Source organism: Typopeltis vanoorti, chromosome 13, assembly GCF_054136105.1.
Source record: "Typopeltis vanoorti isolate ZY-2024b chromosome 13, IOZ_Tvanoo_1.0, whole genome shotgun sequence".
NCBI classification, from domain to species: domain Eukaryota; kingdom Metazoa; phylum Arthropoda; class Arachnida; order Uropygi; family Thelyphonidae; genus Typopeltis; species Typopeltis vanoorti.
The window spans coordinates 90,004,754-90,026,993 of record NC_143561.1 but is presented as its reverse complement, the minus strand read 5'-3'; the positions used below and the strand labels follow the sequence as shown (position 1 = coordinate 90,026,993).

General features: G+C 36.5%; 1 protein-coding gene across 1 annotated transcript in view; it reads left to right on the top strand.

The window, feature by feature from the left end:
* Positions 1 to 22,240, top strand: part of LOC150100353 (ubiquitin-conjugating enzyme E2 A) — an 81,096-nt gene that overhangs the window by 9,345 nt on the left and 49,511 nt on the right. The window contains exon 2 of the mRNA XM_090402486.1: positions 14,435 to 14,515. Within this exon, the coding sequence (XP_090258612.1) occupies positions 14,435 to 14,515 (81 nt within the window). The remainder of the gene's footprint in view (positions 1 to 14,434; positions 14,516 to 22,240) is intronic.

The following is a 22,240-nucleotide window of genomic DNA, read 5'->3' as shown; positions in this document are numbered from 1 at the left end:
CTTTATTTTCTGGTGAGTTACATAATTAATATGTAATCTTTTTTTATGTAAAAAAATTATTTTTATAGTAATGGCCACTAAAACTGCAACGAAAGGAAAAAAATCAACATTGAAAAGAAAATTCATAAAAATGAAATTCTTGGATCGGCTGAAAGATGGAGGAAAACCAGGAGTTGTTGCATGGACTTTGAATTTAAATGAATCAAACAAAATAAACATAAAATCTGAGAAAATGTTATTGCTGGGTCAACAGTAAGTGCAGAGCACGTTGCTTGTGTATGCGATATTCTAATAGAAAAAATGGAGAAATCCCTAATGACTCAAAAGAAAATTCCTTTGGATGCAAATCTTATTAAACAAAAAGCTATCAAAGTTTATAAACATCTAAAAGAACTTGATCAAGATTCTTCAGAAGAAAACTCTCAGCATGGATTTTGTGCCAATAAGGGTTTGAAAACTTTAAAAAGCAGTTTTCTTTGCAAAATCTTAAAATCCAGGGAGAATCAGCAGAAGTAGAAGCTGCCCGGAAATACATAATTAATACATATTAATCAGTTCTCCAATTGATTAAAAATCATTGAAGAAGGTGGTTATGGTGAAGAATTCAGTTTAAAGAAATTAGCAGAAGGATTGGACTGGGCAAAAAAGTTAGGAAATTATTTTATGGATAATGATCCCTCAATGGAGCTTTATGGAAAATTCATGAGACAATTGGATATTTGTTTAGCTCCATATCATGAACTGAATAAAAAATTGCAGCATAGTGGTAAGCAAGGTCTTATTACTGACTTCTTGATAACTAAGCTAGCCAAAGTATGAAATGAGAATTATACAAATGATGTCCAAGAGATTTCAAGTGATGACGATGTCCGGCAACTTGTAAATAAAGAACATTGTATGAAATGTTAGTTTTGAAGACAGTGATGACGATTAAAATATGCACTTTATTTTATTTTGCCTAAAATATTATTATTACGTGAAACCTCCAGGGAGTCCGAAGACTCATCGAGGGAGGGAACCCACTCCACAACTCTCCATCTCCACCACTTAATCCACCAACTACAGCGAACGTCATCATGTACACCAACGCCATCTACTGACCACCAGCATTTTTACAATCACAAACATCCATGCCCATGGTGGGATTCGAACCCGTCGCCTTTTGGCTGGAGAGCGGATACACTAACCACTTGGCCAACCAGGCTGGATATTGCATTATTTGCAATGAAGATTACGTGCAGTTTGTAATTTTCATAAGTTGATACTATGTATTTTTAACATATGAACATATAAACTGTTTCATAGTTTATATGTTTTCTTAACTTACATGAATTACTTGAATTAAATAAAAATTTTTTTGTTGGATGTGTTGTTGTTTATATAATTAAAAAAAAAAAAAAGATTTTGGAACATAACCCTATTTTTTCTATGTGATCTGAGTTTCGCATAATGCGGCATTTCTATGGAACCTAACATCTGCATTATACGAGGGTTACCTGTACTTGGTTTAATCCTTTATCCAAGTGTAAGCAAACAAAGTTTGCACCTGAAATATATATAATCAAGACAGGGCAACTCATATACAGAAGCTAATGACTTCACATCACTTGCCTTAGTATCCATAATGCAAAGCACAAATCCTTTCAGGTATGTATAATGCTATGCGTTATGGGAAGGGTCACTCCCCAGACCAGTTTTGACCTTTATTGAGGTCTTGTCAGTGGGAGCCAGACCCAGAGATGATACTAAGATTGAAATAATACAGAAGTCATATTTTCATATACAAGTTGCCAAAAGTTGTCACCCTTTATTATTAAAATACCCTGGATTAGAGATAGCTGTTGGAATTTTTTTCACTTGGTTACTATAAATTAAAGATACCAAGAAATTATATTATATACGAGTTGCCAAAAGTGTCACACCTTATTATTAAAATACTCTGGATTAGAGATAGCTGTTGGAAGTTTTCCTGCTTGATTATACTATAAATCAAAGATACCAAGAAATTATATACTTGGTTTAATCCTTTATCCAAGTTAGCACCTGAAATCAGGACAGGGCAACACATATACAGAAGCTAATGACTTCACATCACTTGCCTTAGTATCCCATAATGCAAAGCACAAATCCTTTCAGGTATGTATAATGCTATGCATTATGGGAAGGGTCACTACCCAGACCGGTTTTGACTTTTATTGAGGTCTCGTCAGTGGGAGCCAGATCCAGAGGAGACACTAAGGTAGAGATAGCTGTTGGAAGTTTTTCCACTTGGTTATACTATAAATCAAAGATACCAAGAAATTATATACTTGGATTAATCCTTTATCAAACTATGTAAGCAAACAAAGTTAGCACCTGAAATATAATCAGGAGAGGGCAACTCGTATACAGAGGTCATTAACTTCTGTATACGAGTTGCCCTGTCCTGATTATATTTCAGGTGCCAACTTTGTTTGCACCTGAAATATAATCAGGTGCAAATAAAGTTGGCACCTGAAATATAATCAGGTGCCAACTTTGTTTGCTTACACTTGGATAAAGGATTAAACCAAGTATATAATTTCTTGGTATCTTTAATTTATAAGTATAACCAAGTGAAAAAAACCTCCAAAACCAAGTTGGAATTCAGTGGATGAGTAGGGATATAAAGCAAGAGCTGCAAAAAAGAAAACATTGTGGAGGAAATATAAAGAAAAAGTGATTGGCATATTCATGAGCAGTACAAAGTGCAAGCAAGAAGGCTGACTAGTATAGCAAGGAAGGCCAAATCAGCTATGAGAGAGAATTAGCCAAACAGACCAAAGTAAACCCAAGAGTTTTTTTGTTATGTAGGAAGTAAGAGGAGAAATGACTGTGATAATATGACTTTAAACAGTGCTCATGGTATGAAGATGACCTGAACTAAAAGAAATAGTTGATTTACTGAGTGATCATTTTGCAAAGGTGTATCATCCAGGTGGTGATTTTACAGTTGCTGATGTTACAGAGATGCATACCAGCATTAAGGTTGATGAATAAGAGATGTTCAGCATATTAAAAAATATGAATGTGAACATAGCAGTGATACTCGATGGTATATCAGCCAGTGTACTGTGTGAATGTGCTAGGGAATTGGCATTGCCCCTGACGAAGTTGTTTAATATAAGTCTCAGCTCTGGCAGGGTTGCAGGAGAGTAGAAAGAAGATAAGATAGTTCCATTGCATAAAGGTGTCTTCAGTACAGAGGTAGCAAACTACAGACCAATTAATATATCAGGAGTGGTTGTTAAAGTATTGGAATACATTTTTATAATAGTGTTCACATTTTATAATAGTGACAGCAGAATTGGATAAATGGCTATGCCATGATACTGCTCAAGTTTGCCAAGGCATTTGACAGAATACCACATGGATAATCACTGTTCTCTGTTATTTGGGACAGTTCCTTTTAAATTTTGTTGGTTCAAGCCATCATCACACTTGAATAATATCATCTTTTCAATATTTCTTTCATGATTAGTAATATTTGTTCAAGACAGAGGTAGCTAACTACAGAGTTTTGCTATCTTCATCCCCAATTATTTTCAGCTGTTATGAACAAAAAGCTTTAACCTCTCTACCAGCCGAGGTGGATGAAATAGTGAAGCCAACTTGCACTTCTTATCCATGTTATTCAATAGGTGTTACAGAATTGTATCTAGATTTATCTGGAGACATGTGTCCTGTCCAGTTATGGGATTAATTTCTTAAAGTTATTTGGTGTGCTGTTCTGTTGCATGATTATTGTTATGAAGATTATCTTCAATTTCTGTGCATTTTTCGGATAACCATCTTTTTTTTTGCAGACTTTATCTCCATTTTAATCTGCCTGTTCAGATGATTATATCATTGTTGTTCCCAGAGTGCTGAATTGGTAATACTCGTCTCTGCTGTTCACAAAGCTGTACTATTTCTTAGGTAATCCAGGGCTTATTAATGCTGCATTTTTTTCCTAGGAGATTTTCAACTGCTTCGAGTATTCTAATAGTGTTATACATGTCAGGAAATATAGAGGGCACTGATCATAAAATGTTTAGACAAGTGAAAAGATTATAGTTATATGAAAGAAGAAATAGGGAATGAAAACAGAGTGGATTTGTTAAGTTTGAGTGATAACTATCTTAAGCAGCACAATTGTGACAGAATGTGTCTGCAGATGAGGTATCAATACTGCAACCAGTTGGCAAGTGATTGCTAGGTGTACTGACTTGGGAAGTGGTCAGTCAAGAGAAAGTTACTGTCAAGAGGAAATTGGAAGCTGTAAACAACAAACTTTGGGAGAAAAGAGGTTGACATAGCATGAGAATTAGTTATGATATATCTGGGCACAAGTATTGTATAACTGTATTCAAGAGTTAAATAGAGGTAAAAGTCAAATGATATAGAGTGAAATTATACAAGCATCTTGGAAAAAGTTGCTGTGAAGGTAATATTGTTGGTAGTGATTGAATGCGTGAAGAATTTAAAAATTGCTGGCTAGAAAAGGTTTGGAGTGAGTCAGAGAGTGATCACCAGTTAACTTGAAATGGTATCAAACAGTTTTAGTGGTTTTTAATGCACTGTTCCATATGCAAGAATATTCTAATGTGAGGGATTTGTACAGATGAGAAGTAATGTTTTCAGCCAAAAAAAGGAGGATATGATGTGTTTGTGCCAGGAGAGGCTAGAAGTGTAAGTCAGTCCAAAAAGTAATGTCTAGTCTTTTGTTGAGATCTGGATATTATTGAAGTTGAGGGATGGAGAAATAAGGGAAATAAGACAGTATTATGTTTTTGTGACATTGAAGTTTGACGTAATTGTATGTACCCCACTGAAATAACCAAGGAGGTTAGTGTTTAAGGTATTCCTTTATGAAAGATCTTTCAGATTGAGATATAAGCACTGCAAGTTTTATCAAATGAAAGAGGAATGGCAAGTACTGCCATTGGCTAAACTATGAATAGAATTTTAAGTTATTGATACATTTGTGAATAGAAGAAAGGTGACCTTAGGGCATCTCCATTAGTGGCAAAATTGAAGAAAGGAAACCATCCCTACATGTAGTGGAAGGCCAGAGAGGAAGAAATTGACAATCCAGTTGCAATAAATGGTTGATAGACTATAATTTGTAAGCAAGCATTGCCAGACCCAATCAGATGGCTTGGAAATATCTGTAGTGATTACAAAGGTTTCACTAAACTTTTTCATATCTTGTGTTTGTAAGCAATGGAAACATTTACTTTGTAAATGTAATGTTTGCAATGAGATCTGCTATGGATTGTGGAATCCACATTGGTCAATGACTTCTTTGTTACACAGGTTTCTTTCTGTGGAATAAACACACAAACAGTTGGAATTTGAAATAATTTATTAATTATTCAGCTGGTTTCATGGAATTCATGTGCTTTAAGTCATCAGAAGAAATAAGTGAATAAACTAAAAATTAAAAATGAAATACAATAAGACCCCGTTTAACGCTACCCTGATTAATGCTGATTTGCTATAACGCGGTTCTACTTGAAGCCCAAAAAAGTGCTAGATTTATTCTGATTCAATTTATCACTGTATTTCCCTTGATTTGTATATAATACAATTATTCCTTAACCAATCAGTGAAAGGTTAAAGCAAAACAAAATTGATAGGAAAAAGCATTTCGCTCAACATTAAAATGCAGGTGCTGAGGCAATTAGAAAAAGGTGAATGTCAAGTTGACATTGGAGCTGCTTTAAATTCACCTACTTCTACTATATGAAAGATTTTAAAAAACAAGGACAAAATTAAGTGTTCAGCAACCACGTCTTCTTCAACAGAGGTAACCCGATCCAGAAGCACTGTTTCAGAGGAAATGGAGAAACGTCTTTCCATTTGGGTTGGTGATGAAACTGAATGCAACATGTCATTTTTAAGTAAGGCAAAAATCTTGGAAAATGCCAGAAGTATTTTTAATCATATTCAAAAACAAAGAGAGGATATGAGCAAAACCTTTGCATAATAAATTTAGTTTAATCCTTTATCCAAGTGTGAGCAAACAAAGTTTGCGCCTGAAGTATCTTCAGGACTGGGGTAAGGTGATACAGCACCAGGGCAACTCGTTGCAAAGGTGGAGCAAGCTACCAACACTCCTGTCTCAGTATCTCCTATAATGGCTCCCACTGAAGAGACCTCAATAAAGGTCGAAACTAGTCTGGGTAGTGGCCCTTCCCTTAATGCATAACATTAGACATATCCGCAAGGAGATGTGTTTTGCATTATAGGAGATACTGAGACAGGAGTGTTGGTAGCTTGCTCCACCTTTGCAACGAGTTGCCCTGGTGCTGTATCACCTTACCCCAGTCCTGAAGATACTTCAGGCGCAAACTTTGTTTGCTCACACTTGGATAAAGGATTAAACTAAATTTATTATACTCTAACCAAGTGAAAAATAAACTTTCAACATTTTTCAAAACCTTTGCAGCTAGCAGAGGTTTGTTCGATAGATTAAAAAAAAAAGTAGCAACCTCTACAACATTCGAATCACTGGAGAAGCAGCAAGTGCAGATACTGAAGCTGCTTCACCCTTTCCATCAACTTTAAGAGCCATCCATAATTGAAAGAGGAAATTATCCTCCTGAACTAGTTTTTAATGTTGATGAAACGGGACTTTTCTGGAAGAGAATGCCTAAGTGCGCATTTATATCACACGAACAAAAGCGAGCACCAAGATTCAAAGCTGCAAAAGACCATTTAACCCTTCTTCTGGGCAGTAATGCCAATGGTGATTTCAAATTAAAACCGTTGCTTGAGTTTCATTTCAAAACACCAAGAGCCATGAGAGGAAAGTTAATATAAAAATAACTTAAAATTAAAGTAGAACTTGTTTATTCTTGGTCGCATGTTCCTCTATCCCTTTTTACTGTGTGTTAAAATTACCCAGTTTAATGCTGTTTCGTTTAGTGCTTTGCCTTCTAGGAATGCATCCTGAGTGTTAATCGAGGTATTACTGTATTTGAAAATGGGAATAACAATGGAAAGCATGCATATGCTATAAAGGTATTTGTTGGTTTTTGGTTCACTGCAAACTGCTGGCAACTACATCTATATCGTGTTTGATGAGAGAAAAATCACCCAAAAAACACTACAAAAATGGACTGCATTGTCCACAGGCACCAAAAAAAAAGTCATCAAGCCCCTGGTCCCAAGAATTTATGGTGTTCCAAAAGTACACAAACAGTGCTTGCCACTGAAACCCATTGTGGATGCATGGTTTTCTCCAACTTTATTACCAAGTTCTAGCAAACTTGCTAACTCTCTCACATTGGCAAGGCAACATCTTTTATAGAGAACACACATTTCATAGAATGCACTAGAGACACTAGAATAGAACCTATGCCTAGACATTGTTAACCTGTTCACCAACTTCCAGGAGGCAAAACCATGCATTTACTACAAAATGTATTTCCACTGGACACCATACTATTAAAACATTGTGTTAAAAGCCTAGTGGGTTCTTCCCTTTCTCATCTGTTAGCAAATTTGGTCATGGAGTGGTTCGAAGAGAAATCCTGACTACCAGGGAATGCTACCTAAAGTTTGGCTCAGATTATGATTATTATTATCATCATAACAGACTTCCATGGAGTCTAGATTCATCGCGGGAAGTCCCATTCTCACATACACTGCTCATCGAACCTCGACTTAAATGCATTCACTGTCTCTGCACTTGCCACACTCTCAGGTAATACATTCCAATCACCTACAACTCTCCATGCAAAACATTTACTCCTCACTTCACTCATAGCCATCTTATACAGCTGCCAGGGATGGTCTCTTACTCTTCCCCTCCAGCTTCAGATCATCTATGAAAAATTTCATCCATGCTAATCTAATAATTACCCCTAACCAACTTATATGTCCCAATCATGTTTCTTCCTCTTCCTTCTATTCACTAGGCTCTGTAATTTGCATTCTCTCAATCTGTTATCCTATTCCACATTCCATAGACCAGAAACCAACTTAGTCAATCATCTCTGAACTCTCTCGAACATCACATCATCCTTTTGAAAACCTGGTGACCAAATCTGTACACAGTAATCCATATGCGACCTGATCAGTCTCATATAATGGAATCAAAACATCCTTACTTCTACACATCATTGTTCTCCATATCATTCCCATAATCCACTGTGTTGTCCTCACAATTTTAGCAAAATGTCCACAAAATTTAAAGTCCATACCCACCACCAAATTTTTCATCTCCTCCACCTTCTCTGAAATATCCCCACAAATCCTGTACTTTGTATTCATCTTTGCTTCCCAAATTTTAAAACCTCACACTTTGCAACATTAAACTGACATCCCCACACACTTGCCCATTCAGATAGTCTATTTAGGCCCTTTTGCAAAGCTACATCTGCTCTACTTCTCATAACTCTCCCCAACTTTGCATCATCTGCAAACAACTGTATATCATATATAAAAGCCCTTTCCAATGTCATTTACATACAAATTAAACAACAATGGCCGCAAAACAGACCCGTAGGGCACTCCATTAGTGACTTTCCTCTTCTGGGATATCACTCCTCCATACACAACCTGTTGATATCTATCAGACAGTTAATCTCCAATTCAGTGCAATAATCTACCTTCCAACCCCATCGGTTCCAACTGAACTACTAGTTTTCATGTAACATTAAATATACTACTGTATATGCATCCACCTTATCCAATATATTTGTTACATTGTTATAATAAGTAAGCAGATTGCTAAAACATGATCCTCCACCTCTGACAATATATCCTCACCAAGCATAAATTCTGCATCTAATTTTTGTTTTCCAAATTTTAAAACCTTAATTTTGCAACATTGAACTCGCATCCCCATTTCCATGCCCAATCACTCAATCTATTCAAGTCTTCTTGTAAGGCCACAACATCTTCATGGTTCATCCCAACTTTGTATCATCTGCAAACAACTGAATATCTCCATCCAAATCTTTACCAATATCATTAATATACAAGTTAAACAGTAATGGCCCTAAAACAGACCCCTGAGGCACTCCACTAGTGACTTTCCTTTTCCTGGATATCGCTCCTCATACACAACTTGTTGATACCTATCAGATAGCCAGTCTCCAATACAATGCACTAATCTAATATCCAATCCCATTTGCTCTAGTCTGATTGTCAACTTATCATGATGTACTCTATTAGAAGCCTTTGCGAAATCCAAGTTTCTTACTGTGTATCCTTCTCCTCTGTCCAAGGAAGCAGTCACTTTATTGTAATAAGTAAGTAGATTACTAAAACATGACCTCCCTTTAGCAAATTCATGCTGTCCATCAAAGATAATACCATTGTTGTCAACTCAACTCTGGATTCTAGTTCTCACAAGCTTCTCCAACAACTTAACCACAACACCTGACACACAGATAGGCCTATAGTTTGATGCTTAAGTTCAGTCACCTCCTGTATTAAGTGGCACAATCTTGCCCTCCTTCCACTCCTTGGGAACTTGACCGAGTGCAAGAAGACTCGTATTAAAAAAATATGTCAAGGCATTTGTCAACTCCCTGGCACATTCTTTCAGAATACGTGGTGATATATTATCAAGTCCCACAGCCTTATTTACATCTGGTTTGTTCACCTCCCCTTACATCTCTTGCTCACTTACAGTCAGTCTCTCCTCCTCATCATCAACTGCTCTCAATCTCTCCATGAAGTCACATTCACATGATTGAACCTTTATGAACTGCTCATTAAGTATCTCCACCACACATTCTGCAACAGCTGTCTTTATACCATTTTTTCCAATCAATGTCATCTTTCCATAATCATTCTTTCTTTTGCTGGCTATGTATCGAAAGAACTCCTTAGGATTCTTTTTGGCTTCATTAGCTAACTGCTGTTCATACCTCTCTTTAGCTACCCTCACCAACCAAGTCACCCTCCTTGCCTGGTCTTTGTAGATCTTATGGAATTGGTTATTTCCACTTCTTTTATGCTGCCTCCACAGTGCCCTTTTTCTCTATCGCATGCTTAATCTCTTTATTCATCGATCTCACGCCTACCTTATTTAACCTTCTCACCCTTGGAATACATTTAGACATTGCATCCACTAGATAGTTTTTTGAAAATCCACCAAGCTGCATTGATCTCTTTTCCAGCTAATTCCTCATTCCATGCTACACTTGCAAGCTGTCTCCTGAGCTCTTCATAATCACCCCCCCCCCTTGTAGTTCCACATATACCCATTTCTCATGGAGGTCCTTATACTGCTGCACCCACCCAGGTAATCACCTCATGGTCACTCACCAATTGGTGGATGATTTGACACCTCATTTATAATTACATCCAAGACCCTCAATCTTCGTGTGCCCTCTGTTGCATACTGTGTGAGGTAGTTATTCCTCAAAAACTCAAACTCATTTTCTTTACTTCCAGTTGCTATCTCATCATTCCAGTCTATATTGCCATAATTAAAATCACCCATAATGATCACCCTTTTCTTATTTGCTTAGCTAATTTGATTATACATTTCATTATCACCATATCCACATTACCTGGTCTATAACAACATCCAACCAAGTATTTGATTCCATTCACCTCTATCTCACACCACACTGCCTCAAAACTACTGGCACTATTTCCCTCTTGCATCTCTACTTTGGACATAACTCTTTCTCTATCATCAAAGCACCCCCCCTCCCTTTTTACCCCTTCTATCCTCACGAAACACATCATACCCTTCCATCTCTATTCCTGTCAGGATGTCGTCCTCTCCCAACCATGTCTCACTTATTCCGACAATCTTTGGATGAACAGACGCAATTACTGCAGCCATTTCATCTTCCTTGTTTCTTATAATACTGCTAGCATTTGTGTACAAACACAACAGCTAATTTCTGGATCTACAGCTAGTTCCGCTGATACCACTCACTCGATGTGATCTCTCCATGCTCGACTGGGGGCCATTTCCCTTTCTGCTTATTCATTTTAGAACCCTTTTCAATTCCAGTTGTTTCCTCTTGATCCCAGGTCATCCCATTCCTTTTCTGTCTACACATGCTATCACCTCCTCTTGGAGCATCCACCTTTCTCACGTTGTGTATTCCTGTCCAACCTGAGCCTCCCCATTTCCCTGCTCCTCTTGCACACCCATTCTCACATTTTCTATACTCATACCACTCACTTCCCCATTCATAACCACCTCTTCAATCTCTCTTGTCTTACTCTCCTGCTCTTCCACATCACTTCCTGCTTGATCTGATTCATTCTCTCTACTCACTTCTCTGCCTTCCAGCAGCAGCAGTCTCTCCAAGCGACTCACACCATAACCACTCAAATGCAGTCCATCGCTCTCATACGGTTCACTTTGTCCTTCAAACTTGTTCCACACATTAACAAACTGTACTCCCGTCTCCTCACACATTTCAGCCAGCATATCATTCATAATTCTTGCTCTCCGCCTCATCTCACCACAGTCATACTTAGGCAACACGCTGACTACCCTTCCTGTCACGCTATTCTCTTTTATCCTTCTAAGCAGCCTCCTCATATCCATTCTCATGTGCTCTTTGTCCTCTGTCAAATCATTCGTACCTATTAAAACCATCAACACCCCTCCGCCTGGAAAACATACCTTGTGCATCCTATCATCCAGCACACCTTTAATAATGGAGTCGCCATACAACACACCCGCTCATCTTTCGTTAACTCTTTCATGCCATCATGATTTGTTTTAATAGTTTTTATCCTAATTTTCTTAATTTCATTCTGCAACCATTTCATCTCTTGCCTCATCCCATTCAATTCAACTTCCGAATCTCGCGTCACATTCTCTCTATCATTCAATCTTTCTAATTTTCTGACTCTCGACTCCCTCTTCTCACTTTCACTCTCATTCATCCTTCTGTGTTTCCGTACTTTCGGCCCAACTTTCACTATCATTCATTCTTTCGATTCCTGCATCATGCCATTTCCGGTTTCATTTGTTCTCTCAATTTCGTTTCCTTCCACCACTCTCACCTCACTTTCATCCTTTTTAACATCCATTACAGTTTTCAAATCAATCATTTTCTTTTTTACTGATTTTTTAACATTTTTTCGCCTCTCTTTCACACCATCCTTCTCTTTTGAACATGCACTCATTTTCCCCGCGTCATTCTCACTACTAACACTTTCTGTCATCAATTTCATATTAGCATTTGTCAGTTCCTCGTTCAGGTTGCACTTCACACACACCCTCCTTCCATCCACCTTAAACATCCACAAATCATTTATGTAATCGAAAGAATACATATAGCACACCTCACACTTAACGAAACGACTGAAGTCTGAGTTAAAGTCATGGAATGACAAAGCTGCCACCATGTTTCCTCTGCCAGTTATTACTCTAAGGTCTATTAATAATGATTTCGTAATTAAGTTTAGGCAAAAAAAAAATCCCCCACACTAATAATACTGGTAGTGCACAACTTTTACAGCAGCTCTTACTCAAACAAATACTCATATATACTTAATTATCCCAAGAGTAACTTATCTCAATCTGGAGCTCTTTTTACACACGTCCGCCACGCTTGACTCACGAGCGCCCTCCCCAAGAATGTCAATATACAAAATATATATTAATACTAGGGGGCTACGCCCAACTCTCCTGTGTTCCGGACTGGTAGGCTGGTTCTCCTTGAATTCTGATGACTCAAATTTGAAGACTCGAAAGGGGGGGGGGTTCTGGCACTTAGGGTAGCCTTTGAGTGTTGAGTCTTCAAAAGGGGGGCTCCGCCTATGCCACCCAATCCCCCGAGTTTCCGACTGGTATGTGCCTGTTCTCCTTGAATTCTGATGACTCGAATTTTGAAGACTTGAAAGGGGGTCCTGGCACCTATGCCACCCAACTCCCTGAGTTCCGGACTGGTAGGCCGGTTCTCCTTGAATTCTGATGACTCGAATTTTGAAGACTCGACACTCAGGGTAGCCCCCGAGTTTCAAAACGTTTCAAAAAATGTGACATAAAAAGGCTTATCATTTTATATATATAAGGTAGATATCGGTATATTAACATACCTTAAGCTTGATAGAACAGAACACAAACAGTTCCTGCTTTACAAGTGTCAATAAAATCAGAAATATGATATTCATAAATACAGAATTTCAAACCATAAGTATGACTATAAATTACAATACTTTGTGTGTGCATGTGTGTTTCAGGCAGATGAGAGCATACCACCATCTCACATAACGAAGTAGTTCAAAATGAAGCAATATTAGGGAGAGTAATGTTAATAAAAAGAAATTGGAAAAATGTCTGAAACAAAACATGAGTGTGCAACCAGAACAACTATTAAAGGTCTGTTTGCAAATTGTTACCTGAGCACTTCATTTATGCTTAGTAAAGCAAAAACTAATAAAACTTGTAAAGCAAAAACTTGTCAAGTTTTTGCTTTACGAGCATACTTTAAAAACGAATTACTTCATAAAGTTGAGAACTACTTATACGTTACTGCATGAGCTAGACTATTTTATGACAATGTTTTCCATTGCCGAATTCAAAGATTAGAATTTTATACCCAGAGTACCCTCCTTCCACATCCCTTCCCCTTTTTTTTAACACTTCAAATATCATCTTATACACTGACACACGTATAGTACTTTTTACTGTTAAAGGCATTTCCATTGCTAAGATTGCCTTGTAATCCTCTTTTCTATGTCTGTGAGGACCATCCTATCTTCCATCTTACTGGTGGTGATGCTTATCAGATAAAACATGACATTCCCTTAAAACCTTGCTGTTATCAACACGATCCTAGCTCTCTTCTTTGTGTTCTATAACAATTTTATCCTCTTCCACTTCTTGGGATTTTTGCTATTGCAAAGCCCTTGTTAAACAAGAATGTCAGAGGTGCTGTCAACTCCATGTAACGTTTCTTAAAGTTGCAACATATCAAGTTCTCTTCCCTACAGTAATAGGACTTATTTCTGTGTATGTCTCCTGCTTGGATTTCTAGCTCTTCTGTTATACCCTCTCATCCAAGCTTTGTGTGATATCACACTTGCCAGCATGAATTCCTCATTAAATATTTATCTTTCTCACAGGTTTTCTGTCTAAAATTTCCATCAACTAATATTCTCCTAATATAATAATTTGGTTACCGGCCATATATCAAAAGAATTCCCTGGAATTTTGCTTGGCCTGATTAGCTTGGTGTTACTCATACTGTACTTTTCTCAACAAATATCAGCTTCCTTTTCTGCTCTATATATTCCTGGTGCAAGTAATTCACGCATTCATCAAAATATAAAAGTTAAACAGCAGCAATGCAAACCGACCTTGTAACACTATTTGTTTGGTGTTGTATTTTTTTAGATTTCTGTTGGGATTAAAAAAAAAAGAATTTTGATACTTTGATTTACTAATCTGAGCTTGAAGTTTTTATATTAATTATCTTTTTAAAATTTTAAGGTTGCAAGAAGATCCCCCAGCAGGTGTTAGTGGAGCCCCTACAGACAACAACATAATGATCTGGAATGCTGTGATATTTGGGTAAGATTATAAGATTGATGTGCATGGAAAAGAAACTTCAGTTTGAAACTTATGTTTTGATTTACTATCATGATTAACTGTTTAGAGTACTACCATATTATCTTTTCTATAGTAAGTTCTATAGAAATTGCAGTTTTATATTTCATTTAAAGACCTTAAAGATTATAATTAATAAAGAATAGAGTGAAAAGTAACTTCTTGGCAACAAAACTTAAATGGAGGATAACAAATATCCTCTTTTTGTAGTGTGTATTTCTTGAATGTATTTAATAAAATGCATGTTATTTTATTTATGAATAGTTAATTTTTTGGCATTCAAGTAAAATAGTATTTAGCAAATCATTGTTCATGTCATATCTTAACTGAATAGTTTTCTTTATATAAATATTCTTACAAATTCTATATGATGATTATTATTATAACGGTGTCTCCATGGAGTCAGAAGACTTTGCGGGAGACCCTGTATTGTCACACTGTTATTCACACAGTACCTATCATACTTCTCCTTAAATTCAGTAACAGAAGAAGCATTCACAGCCATCTCTGGCAGTGCATTTCACACATTCACCACCTTCCAGTTGTCACAAAAATTAATATAAAAATTAGCCAGGAATTTAATTTCCGTACTTAGAGCAACATATGTCCTTGCTAGCCATTGCATGCATAGCAGAGCAGTTACATAAACAAGATAGAACTGTTTTATTCTTGCATGGTTTTAATTCTTTTGTTGCTTAGGACATATATTAGACTGGGCACAAAAATATACTAAAAAAAAAATACAGAATTCTAATTTTTTTAATCAAGTGATAATTGGACTGTCAGAAGTAAATTTCTTATTTTTATTCAGACATCTATGAGTGTAAGGACTTATTGTCTGAGGCCCACAATAACCATTATTCACACAATATCTATCATGTTTCTCCTTGACCTCATTCACTAATGCAGTGTTTACTTGCCTCAGGCTCTAAGGGAAAAAATCCAGTTCTCTTGTTAACCATTCTTACACAACTTCCATGAGTGATCCCTTCTTTTCTTCCTTTAGATATTGAAAAATTGTTTCTGAGTAATCTGACGAGATCCAGAGGTAGATAGCTTCTCTACACTCTCTCTCATACCTATTAATCCCAGGTAGTGATACTGGTAAAAGACAGTAGACATTCAGGACTGGGTGGATAAGAATATGATACTATATAAAGGGCAACATGGTTTTGTGAGGGATAGATCTTGCCTTAGTAATTTGCTTACTTTTTTTTTTAATATAATAAAGTGACAATAGAGTTGGATTAGTGAAAAGGTTATTCACTAATTCTTATTCCACTATTCTTAGTGGCTGTATTGCATAGTTCAGAAGGTCTGGACAGAGGGACGAATTCCAGATGATAGGAGTAGAGCTCTCATAGTATCCATATATAAAAAGGAAAATAAAAATGAATATGAGAATTACAGAGGTATTTTCCTACTGAGTATTCCTGGTAAGATTTATACAAGTATACTTGAGAAGCGATTGAAAAGGATTATGGAAGGGAAGCTTGGTGAAGAACAAGCTGGATTCAGGCCAGATACAGGCTGGCAGAATCAGATTTTCACTTTATGACGAATAGTTGAGAAATTCTTGATAACTTGAATATTTTTTGAAAAAAGATATTCAAAACGCTGCGGTTGTACGGTGTCAGTGGGGCACAAAGCAAGCAATACTTAGTCTTTATTTGAGTTGTAATTCAGCAGTTAGAATTGAAGGAAGTACAGGAAGATAGTTTAATGTTAAATCTGGTGTCAGACAAGGATGCATATTATCCCCTCTGTTGTTCATTATCTATATCAGTGCTTCCCAAACTTATGGATGCCAAGGCCCCCCCTTTGGAAAAATTAAAATATTTCACAGCTGCCCCATCGGAAAAAAAATCGTAATATAGACATGTGATATTAATTGTATTTATGTTCAATACAATTTATATTCAAGATTTTGCGTTTAATCTTTTTGTGTTTCTTATTGGTATAAAATCAATTATTATCTTGATGGTATAAAAAGGGCAACAGCGATAACATCAACGACTATAGACCAGTCAGTTTGCTCTTAGAATTGTACAGATGTTTTATATCTGTTTATATTAAATAAATAAATGAGCAGGCTCCAGAGCAAGGTTCTCTGCAATAGACCATATCCACACTATTAACCAAGTAATAATAAAAAAAGTAAATTAATATCTTCTTGCATATTTGTAGATTTTAAAATAGTCTTTGATTCTTTATATCAGTCAAAAATAATAAACACTTAAAACAACAGACAATTGAGCAAAGTAGATTAGATTATTAAAAATTGAATCAGAGCTCAACAGCTAGTATCAAATTTGGAACATCAGGAAAAGGAACTGGCATTGAGAAAGTAGTGATGCAAGGAGATTTGTTATCGCCCCTTTTTTGTTTCATTAGAAATAGTCTTTAGCATTCCTCATAGGAATGCTATGGAAATGCAGAGGACATTAAAACCTGTTCAAAGAAAATAAAGGAGCTCGGGAAATGCTAAATTAGCCTGACAGAAAAAGCAGGAAAAAATGGTTTAAAAATTAACATAACTAAAACAAAATTTGAAGGCAAATTCAGATCAGGTTGAATTAAAATTAGTAGATAATCCTGTTGAAATTGTTGATAATTATATTTACCTGGAATAATTAGTTAATTTTAAGGAAATAATATACAAGAATCACAGTGAAACAAAGCATATATAAACATCAATTAATTTTTATGGACGTGAGACATGGGCAATGACTAAAAAACAGGAAGACAGGTTATGGCTCAAATTGCCATGGACATAAGAACACCTCTACATAAGAAAAAGAGGTATAGAATTAGAGAGATGACCAGTGCAGAGGATATTGTGAAATATTGTAAAGCATGTAGAGATAGGCTGACCATGTTAGCAGATTAGCAGACAAAAGATGGACATAATTAAGCATGGAGTGGATACTAAGAGGAGGAAAGGTTGCTAGAGAACAATTTGGAAGGATGATCTATCAAGATTTGGCATGTTTTGTTATGTGGAGATTTAAAAAAAAAAAAAAAAATTATCCATATATCTAAGGGTTTTTGAGCCACATGCAATCTCTCTTCCTGTTTTTAGTCATTGCTTGTGTCTTGCTTGCATAAGTAAACACTGAAATAATGCATGTTAAATACCTTTTTTCCTTTTTAGGTTTTCTAAACACTTCTTACTTCCAACCTAAACCCTGTTCTGCCTTTGGGTCTTATTCTTGCCATTCTGATGTCAAACAACAGTTTTTCTAACCTTTCCTCTCATATTCTGTTTAACCCCCCCCCCCAACTGGCCATGACATCTATAGATGTCCAGCTAAATCTGGATAAGATTCTGTAATACCCGTTGAATAACATGGATAAGAAGTTCTGATCTCACTATTTCAACCACCTTGCTGGTAGGGAGGTTAAGTGATACATATCACCTGAGATTAGCTATGCTAAGACATTCCTGAATACTAAAGTTCCTTTTTGAATATCTTCATTATTAATGATTTTTGTCATTAATGCCATCCACTTATTAGCTTAATTTTTTACAGCAATGAATTATGAATCTGCTCACTCCTTAACTTTTGTCAGAATTTTATATCTTGATCGGCCATTACTTCTAGCCCATCTCTGAAGTCCATAAGTTAATATTGGTTTGAACATGGTCCTATATACAGCTAAGTTCAGTGTTAGACTAATTTTCTTATTCTATAAAAATTTATTCACTTGTCTAATTGCTGGCCTGGTTGGCCGAGTGGTCAGCGTTCCCACTCTCCAGCCAAAAGGCTCCAGGTTCAAATCCCGCCATAGGCATGGATGTTTGTGATTGTCTGAAAATATTGGTGGTGATGGCAGGTAGTAGATGGCATTAGACCTACTCTACAACTAGGTGCCCTTCCTCAATGAGTCTTTGGACTCCCTGGAGGTGTCACGTAATAATAATAATTCCACACTTAATTTACCATCTTCAATAAAAATTTTATATAAATAGTTGAAATGTTTTCCTTGTTCTGTTGGTTTTCCATTCAGAAGGCAACTGATATTTTCAATGTTCCTTTCTGTTTTTTTTATAATTCAGATTAGTTGAGAATCCTGTAGACTTATTATGGATATATTTAGGAGTGTATAACATCTGCATAAATAAAGAGCTGAGATTAACATCTCCAGTTTTGATATATCAGGTGTAATGCACTTCATAATGTGATCTGTATATATTTATTTATTCTTATGGCAAAAGGAATACAGAACAGCTACAGGTCAATTGTCCAGTTTGGAAAGTCAATCCAAGTCCTCATCTGTCACCTTGTGGATGTTCTGTATACCACCACCGTGAAATTGGTGCCTTGGGCAGTTGTTCACAATATGACTAATCGTCTGAGCCATGGGAGAACAATAACAATCACAATAAGGGTGGTTTAACAGCCCCCATTTATATAGTAGGTAGCCACATCTGCCCTGGTTAGTTCTGATCCTGTTGATTGATGACTCAATCTTCCTAGGAAAAGCAAAACCAGGCTGCAGAGCACAGGGTTCTTCTACCAGGAAGCCGTTTGTTGGGAGATTGTTGGAGCAGTATCCTCTCCACATGTCAGGTGTTGATTCAGGGCAGCTGAAGAGAGTTCGTCCATGGACCAGAAAGCCTTTCTGGTCCAATTATCTGTATTGATGATGGATAACAGTGGAGATATTAGACATCTTTGCTTCACATATGATTTTACATCACTTCTTGACACATTCACTCAACTCAAGTCAAATATAGGTTATGTATTGCTGAATATTGTACAATTTACACCATATAACTGTATCATTTGGAATAGCTTTTCTCTTAGAACCTTGTCATATCTGTTTTCCAGATTTACTAAATTTAAACTTTTATTTGCCTATGATTTCTCAACGATTTGTCTTAAATTGAAAATATGATACACACGCCAAATAGAGTTAGTCAGTAAGTGCAGCTAGAGTATGTAAACGTAATTATGCTATAAATGTCCTCATGCCTATGAATATGAGATGGTGGCTGCATGTATTTGGCTCAGACATTTTGTGTGTATGTATGGATAGGAAAATGGAAGCTGTCCAATGCAGCTTGGTATTTTCCAAGTTTCCCTTCTACAATTTTTAACTTCTCAAGCATGTCTGCATAAATCTTACTTGGAAGAGTTAGTAGAGAAAGTCACTTCTTACATTCAGTTTTATCATCATCAAATTACTGATATTATACCCTTTGGGAGGGTGTGGGTTCCCTTTTTATAGATCGGTTCTATAAGAACTCTACTCCAGTCAATTGGAATTCAACTCTGACCAATGCATTTCACTTATGCAGTGCACATTGCAAAACTTCTTTCATATTTTTAATTTCATGTAGAGGCTGTGTAGAAGAAATCAATGAGTGCTTGATGGTAGAAAAAAATAAAAAAACTTGTATGAGATGGATCATACCATGTTACTTTTTATTGCATTCTGATTGATTTCCTTCATTTTTCTTAGTTAATGACATTCTACTAATTCATCGCATGTAGTCAAGTTTTTTTTTTTTTTTTTTTTTTTTTTGACAACAGTTGAACAAAATCATTGCAGGTATCTAGTACAGATACAGGGCTTCCTTTATTGCCTTCCTGCATGAAATAGTTGTAATCCAACAATTTTCTGCATCCTGATTAGCCACTAGTTCAACCTTGAGAGTGTATCCTCATCACTTTCCTGTTCTTCTAAATACCCTCTGGGGTATTGCTGCAACTTGCTCTGCAATTTCATTTTCAAAAATCCTCATTTTCATTGTAGCATTAAAGATTTGACTGTTATCAATGGATGAAACTGATAACAGTCAAGTTTTTAGTGTGTTCATAGTTATTGATGTGGGTCACTACTAATCAATCATTTTCACTGTTGGCCATATCTGGCATATCCATGATGGAATGAATGCTTAATAAAATCACAGGGAGCCGAACAGTTTTGAATGGTTTTTGTTGCTTATTTCTCATCAACTATTGGGCATAAATAACCTAAAAGGTTTACTTTTATGTTGACCTCCTTAGCTGTTGAAAATGTCAGTAGATTTTCTCTAGTTGCTTCATATTTCAGCTATTCTCGGCACATATATTTTACTTGTTTAATTGGTTTTTCCATTGAGAATGCACCTGAAGTTTTCTATGTTCCTGCCTATTTTATAGTTTTGGTCTTTTTATTGCCATTTTCAATGCAATTTAAAGAATTCTGGAAACTTGCACTGGATGTATGTAGGAATACATCATCTGCATACTCCTCCCTCATGGAGCACCTGTCTGTTACAGAATGGGACCTCGATAATACTTTTCATTCTTCATCTTTTTCTTTGCTTTTCTTCCCATATTCTTCACTCTACTTCTCCAGAGTTTTGTACGCTATCATGTCTTCCAGACTACAATCACTGGGATGGTAGTCTGGAATGCTCCAATGTCCTGCTGCCATCAGGCCATTCGATCATGTGGTGTGACATGACATTCAGAAAGGGGATTCTGGTAGTCTTGCACTACTTTAGCCTCTGCTTCAGCATGATCGGTGATCCTGGATGACCTAGCCAGGATCAATCAGCTAGTTGTGATTGCCTGCAAAGCTCAGGAGTGTCACAGTAAGTCTCCCAATCTATGGTCCAGGGTTGGGGCTCAAGGTTTGGTGTGGTGCCGGTATAGCCTTGGTGTTCTACTGAGTGCAGGCATTGCTTGCTGGTGATAGACATCTATGTGTGGCTCCATGGTGGGTGGACTGAGTCTTTCCAAGTCTGAGTGGGAAGCACGTCATCTCAGCCATATCATTAAGGTGTTTCTCAAAGCTCTGTCTTAAGTGTGACACTCTTTGCTGTCAAAGTTAACTCAGTGGCTGAACAGTTTCCTTTCACTGTAAGCAATACTCTATATTGATTACCTCACAATTTACTGTCTCTGTTGTAACATAAGGGTAATTGAATGACAACTTCAGCAATCCATTGATGTCTCCATGGGTTCATGTTTTCAGCAGAAAAACACTGTCCATGTACACTTCTGCTGAATGTGTATCCTTCACTCGATCCTGATTTAAGAATGGGACAAAGCATTACAGGAAAGCCTCGCTTAATGCGAATTTGATATACGTGATAATCAGTTAGTGTGATTGAGTGAAATGATACTATTTCCTGCTTAAAGCAGGAAATAGTATCATTTTATTTATTTATTTATTTATTTTTATTAATGTTATGCGAAAATTTTTTGTCGTCAATCTATAGCAAGCAGAAAAGCTGGAAGTCATTAAGAGACATGAAAGTGACACTAGTAATACAATGATCGTACATCCAGTGAGTCTACAGTTTGGACTGTATTAAATAAGAGCAAAGGATACAAAGAAAAGGAAAAGTTCCTACTGCTTCTATAAGCATGCCGATCACCTGAAATAGAAACCATTTAATGATTGGGGTAGAGCATCTTCTGTCACTCTGGATTGAGGATTATAACCAAAAAAGAATACCTCTTAGTACAGGGAATATTCAGGCAAAAGCTCTCAATATTTTTACCTCATTTGAAAGAGATTAAATTTCAAGAGAAATGTGAAAGCTTGACTGTGAGTTTAGGATGGGTTGACCATTTTAAAAATTGAGCTGGACTGCATAACGTAAGAATAACTGGGGAATCTGCTAGTGATTATAAAGATTCTGCGGCCAAGTTTCCTGAAAAATTACAAAGGATAATTCAGGATGGT